Source organism: Aegilops tauschii, chromosome 7, assembly GCF_002575655.3.
Source record: "Aegilops tauschii subsp. strangulata cultivar AL8/78 chromosome 7, Aet v6.0, whole genome shotgun sequence".
Classification (NCBI taxonomy): Eukaryota; Viridiplantae; Streptophyta; class Magnoliopsida; order Poales; family Poaceae; genus Aegilops; species Aegilops tauschii.
Window position 1 is genome coordinate 538280228 of NC_053041.3, and position 5760 is coordinate 538285987.

Genomic DNA, 5760 nt, shown 5'->3' on the forward strand with positions numbered 1-5760 from the left:
GGTAAGGCCGACGACGTCTAGGGCAGCGTGCGGGGCGGCAGCAGGCGGGCGCAGACTTTTTTTAATGTTTTATTTAATATTTATTAGATTTAGGTGGACTTTGGCCGGCGTTTGACCGGCCACTTTATGTTTAATTATATTTATTTCGTGTAACTTGTTTTTTTTTCACGCCGGCACATTTGGGTCGGCCTTCCCATTGGGCGGTCAAGCCGACCATTTTAAAATGCGGATTTTAAAATGTGGACGCGCACGTCCGCCTGGCCGATCCAAACGGACGCCCCGTTTGAGTCCCGTTGAAGTTGCTCTTATACCATGGGAGGGATGGAGTATTTTTTATGGGCGGATCACCTTATTAACGATCATTACAGACCATCTCGCTAGAGTTGCTCTCTTTTATGCCCTTTGGGCGGGCGATAAAACCTGGGCGAAACGCCAAAGCACGTGTGAGGCTGGCGGAAGCAACAAAAGCTAGGTAGAGCCAACATATGCCAGCCCAGGGCCACTTGGGATTCCACGGCCGAGCTTCGTCGTGCGTACTATGTCAAACAAGATTGTGTGTGGGCGCAAACGCACCATCAGCTGGCGTTAAACTCCCATTTGCCCGAAAAAAAAAGCTGGCGTTAAACTCCCCTGCAGCCTCTTTCCTGTTTTTTCCTGCTTTCGTTAGCGCAGACACAAAAGTGTAACTCCTCTCCATTCTCTCGCCTTTCCACCTCGCCCCCCACTCCCCCTCCCCGCAGGAATCCTCCCACTTTTCTGTTCCGTCGCCTGGACAGATCTCTCGAGGCGCATCCGTCGCCCCTCTCCGCAATCCGAAGCGGCGACGAGCTCGCGCCGGCGGAGATCCGCCGCCTGAACTGGGTATGCCACGACCCCCCTTTTGTTTCAGTTCGAATCCGCAGTAGCATTTACCCGGGGCGCCGTTCGGGTTGCTGTGGAAATGGAAGGACGGCCGGGATTTCCAGGCGCCTTCTCCTGGCCGCGCTCCGGGTCCTGGCCCTGGATTCTCGCGTCTTCGGTGCCCCTGCGAGGTCAGGGGTAGGGGTGATTTCGGGGTCTTCTTAGGGGTTAGGGGTTTGGTTCTACGCAAGGGGTGACGAGTTCCGGTTTGGGGAATTATCGTTGTGTGTTGTGGGCGTGTCAACTTTATTGTTTAGCCTATAAGTATGTAGGGTTTCTTGTTGCGCGGTAACTGTCGATGGGGAAATTTTAGCGGTCTCCCATTTCGAGGAGTTTCTTGGCAACTCGTCAAGGAAATTTGGCTAATCGGGGGTTTTGATTTTAGTTCTCCACTTGTTGGGGAGCCCCGACGCCACCTCGGGTCTCTTAGAGGGTTTGGCGGGATTGCTTGTCCGCGAAAGGGAAATGAGAGAGTCATCATCTAAAGCATGCGATCGGCGTGTATGCAAGTCAGTGCAATTTGCAGGGGTGTTAGTTGCTAGTACTAGTACAAGGTTATGAATCAGTCATAAAAAAGTCAAATGTTCAGTTAAGACAAACAACACACAAGGGATTCCGTTCCTCCTGTAGCTGCACCCCACAGATCTCGAATCAAAGCGGCAACTGTCTCAAGTACTTTGCGATGTGCAACATCATCTATCTTCAGATCGATTCCATGACCATTCCTCAATTGATGTCCCCTTTTTCTTAAATAGGTTATTACTCCATTGTTAAGTGGTGTAGCCTTTTACAGAATTTAAATGTTTTATCCCCTGTTACTGCATCTTTTACAGAATTTAAATGGTTCGTCCCTTGTATTATAGCATATTTAACCTCGAATTATGTTTTTTTACCATGTTTCCAGGTTTTCATAGTCTCGACAATTCTACCGGAATGATGTTTTAGCATGATTATAGAAGTGAAGCCTTGTAAATGTAGATTCTGAAGCTCTGTCATTGCTACACATACACCTGGATCATGGCACCACGCAACAGAACTTCATCTAGAAGGCCTCTCTGGGTCATCGTCTTGATTGCTTTTGTCTGTGCGATAGTCACTGGTGCCTATCTTTATAAACCCCAACATTACACGGGTTGCTACTTGTCTAATTCCTGTGGTTCTCAGCCTCCTCTAGAACCTGTGAGAGTATACACTGATGATGAGATAGCTGCTCGTGCTGTAATGAGAGACCTTGTTCTGTCACAGCCTGTTCAGTCAAAGAATCCGAAGATCGCTTTCATGTTCTTGACACCCAGTTCATTGCCTTTTGAGAAGCTTTGGGAAAAGTTCTTCATGGTACGATTTTTAGCACTATTTGCAAAATTAAAATAAATATATCTCTGCCTTTTCTTAACTGGAAATTTGTACACCTCAGTGGTTGAACTTGCATAATGTTACTAATACTAATGTCTTCTCCTATTTGGAAGAAATGGATTATTAATTGCCATGCCTATCTTATGATAAAGCTAACGGGATGTGCTCACTTCATGGATATCGAATACTGAATCCAGCTGCTTGGATGTAATGTTTTAGGGACATGAAGACCGATACACAATATACGTACATGCTTCAAGAGAAAAGACAGTTCATGCAAGTCCAATATTCGCTGGCAGGGATATTCGGAGTGAAAAGGTAAATTACTAGAATAGATTTAGAGATTGCCTCTTTTTACATTGTTTTTATTGATCTTGAGACCTTGTTTCATATTGTTTGAATTGATCTACACAGGAAAGGTTTTCTCAGATTATATATAATACACTCACCCCCACTCTACTTTCATGGAATGTTGTAGTTTGTAGTCAAGACTCAGAGTCTTTTAATGCTCTTGAACCAGTATGGTTTGTGAGTACTATCATACCTTGTAAAGTCGCCTGCTGCCTGATAAGCATAGTGGATCTAAGTCTGTTTCACAGTTCAACATTTTAGTTGTTTGAAAATGTAATAGTTCAATTTGCCTGTAGGTGGTCTGGGGTACAGTTACTATGATTGATGCAGAGAGGAGGCTCTTGGCAAATGCACTGCAAGATGCAGATAACCAGCATTTTGTCTTGCTCTCTGAGAGGTTAGTCATTTCCTTTGTTCTCATGTAATTTTAAATTGAATACCCTTATCCTAATGCTTTGTTTGTTATTGCAGTTGTGTACCACTGCATAACTTCGATTATGTATATAGTTATCTCATGGAAACAAACATCAGCTTTGTTGACTCGTAAGTGAGGGTTCTGAAGGTTACATTACAGATGATTCTCTATAGATGCAAGTTTTTTATATAATATTTTAAGCTGAACATATGCCTGATTGAGGACCTGCTGGTTCCCTCTTATTCATTATTGTTACACACATCATGGCCTCACCATTGACATGCCAATTATTGTTCAGTTTCGATGATCCTGGTCCACATGGAGCAGGTAGATACTCTGAGCATATGTTACCTGAAATCGTCAAGAGGGATTGGAGAAAGGGTGCACAGGTGATAATTTCTATGCTTGATTTCCCTGGAAAGTGGAATCCTTGTCTCCTTTACCAAATTCAAGTTATTCAATCGCATAAAATTGGATTATCAGAAACCTTGTAAAAATGACAAGAATAATTTAACATCCCTTCTTATTTATATCATATGGTTGCTAAAATGTTGCATCACATTTTTCTTCTCTTCACACTTTCAGAACATCAGTAGTCATCTGTCCTCTAATTTAAACAATTGCCATGTTTTCCTATAGCCTAACATCCCACGTTCTGGTGTGTTCTCCTCTTGCAGTGGTTCACGGTGAAACGGCAGCATGCAGTTCTTATACTTGTTGACACTCTTTACTATGGAAAGTTCAAACGTTACTGTAAGGTAAATATCAGCTAACTTCTAAGAAAATTAAGCAAAATATCATGCTGTCTTTTCCCTTGAGAATTATATTGCCATAATGCCCCCCTAGATGTTTGTATAAGACTAAGGTATTTGACCTTTGTATGGTATGCAACATTTTATACGTTGGTAAATATCCATGCTATTGGATAACAGTTGTTTGAGCTAGTCTTGTTCGGTGTTCGTGATTCAGCTATCACATAATAATACAAGGCCCACTTTGTTTTTTCATGGTCATTAGTTTCGAATGGTCTTTAGGTCACCAGGGAGCCAAGCCCCTGGCCCCTTGGCTCCATTAGCAAATGAAACCTGGGTACAGAGTTTTGTCCAAACTGGACTACTGTAGTTCCTTTGAAACACAAACAGACAGCTACGGAAACAATTGTGAAACTGGGGATTATGATTCATTGCCCATGATACCTATTACTGTTAACTCTTTAGCTATTTATATCTTGATTATCTGTGTATGTACAATATTCAGCATTGGGGTCTAGTACTCTAAAGTGGAAAACACAGAGGGGGCAAGTCAATACTATGTTGCTATATAACATTTTTAAGTTAGTACTATCTTCTAATCAATTGCCAGTTTGCCATGACCTACAAGGTTGTTTGATTTTTTTTTCTGCATGTGTAAATCAGATTGTTGTTCTTCCTGATTTGTATGTTGCCACTGATCTTGTGATCATTGCACTTTGTAGCCTGGAAATGAATATCATAACTGCTATTCTGATGAGCACTATCTGCCAACCTTATTTAATGTAAGCACTCAGAAGCTCCTAACCAGTTTTTCTTTTCCTTTTTGTACTTTAGCCACCAGTAATATCATACTGCTATTGTGCCTGCAGATGGTTGATCCAACTGGAATCGCGAATTGGTCAGTGACACGTGTTGATTGGTCTGAAGGAAAATGGCATCCTAAAGTTTATAGGGCTGTTGACACAAGCTTTGAACTGCTTAAAAGTATAGCGGTGAGTTATACTCGCACATCAAAAAAACGAAAACAGAAGGAGGGGAACGGCGGTGTTATTTTATTTAGTTAATTTGTGCAAAATGCATAGTTTTGGAATTTGTCTAACTAAACATGGAATCTTTGCAGTCTATCGACGAGAGCGTTCACGTGACGAGCAACGCGAAGGTATATAGTTATTTTGATTGTTTCCCCTAATGAACAATTCTACTGAAACCACGAAGTGCCAAGTCGCTACCTATACATTTTCTGCAACCACATGGCTGTGAATCATCATCGTCAACATCATACCCTTCTCTGTGGAGAATCTCACTATTCGTCATGTTCTTGCAGCACGAAATGCAGCGAAGACCGTGCATGTGGAACGGCATGAAGAGGCCTTGCTACCTATTCGCACGGAAATTTTATCCCGAGGCGCTCGACACTCTGATGAACATTTTCTCGAATTTCACCGTCATATGAGTATGGCGGATGCCTCAAGGATTCTTTTTTCATACCGATTGTTGCCCGCCGTGGCGCTGCAGTCCAGGCGCTGTTGTGTTGTAGCTGGTGTCAGAATACACTGCTTGTTCAGCAGAGGTTTGCACGTTTTCAGATGGCACCTGACCTGGCCTGCTGGTCTCTGAAGCAAAATCTCTCAATGGTTAGGCTATTTTAGTAGCAGCTCTTTTAATGGCGATTTTTGCTGGTGTAGAACAGTGGCAACTGCAAAACGAAATGAACCAGTTCGTCTGACCGAGAAGTGCTCTGTTCTTTTATGAAATTGATGCCTGATCCCTTATGTGCCTGAAATGAGCCAAAAAAAATTTGGGGCACCTGAAATGAGCCAATTCGTCTGACTGAGATGCTAAAGCAGACGGGCGTCTTTTATTTTGCACGTTTGCCATTGCGTAGTAGTCTGAATCTCTTTGCACTATATGAATGAGTTATAATAGAACGACTAATAGTTTGTAATATCTATATGAACATATTTGTAGAATGGAGAGGGAATCAATTAA

General features: G+C 42.6%; 1 protein-coding gene across 1 annotated transcript; it reads left to right on the plus strand.

Annotated features, from left to right (window-relative positions):
- Positions 1-587: 587 nt before the first annotated feature.
- Positions 588-5543, plus strand: LOC109756024 (glycosyltransferase BC10). Its single transcript, XM_020314895.4, has 11 exons — positions 588-861; positions 1805-2235; positions 2473-2571; positions 2901-3001; positions 3076-3147; positions 3318-3408; positions 3697-3777; positions 4494-4553; positions 4641-4763; positions 4892-4930; positions 5096-5543. The coding sequence occupies exons 2-11, from the start codon at positions 1918-1920 to the stop codon at positions 5222-5224; spliced, it is 1113 nt and encodes a 370-aa protein (XP_020170484.1). The 5' UTR covers positions 588-861; positions 1805-1917; the 3' UTR covers positions 5225-5543.
- The last annotated feature ends 217 nt before the right edge of the window (positions 5544-5760 follow it).

Coding starts and splice junctions, on each gene's coding strand:
- LOC109756024 (XM_020314895.4), top strand. CDS start 1,918: ATGGCACCACGCAACAGAACTTCATCTAGAAGGCCTCTCTGGGTCATC. Junction 3,409..3,696: donor ATTGGAGAAAGGGTGCACAG/GTGATAATTTCT, acceptor CTCCTCTTGCAG/TGGTTCACGGTGAAACGGCA. Junction 3,778..4,493: donor AGTTCAAACGTTACTGTAAG/GTAAATATCAGC, acceptor TGCACTTTGTAG/CCTGGAAATGAATATCATAA.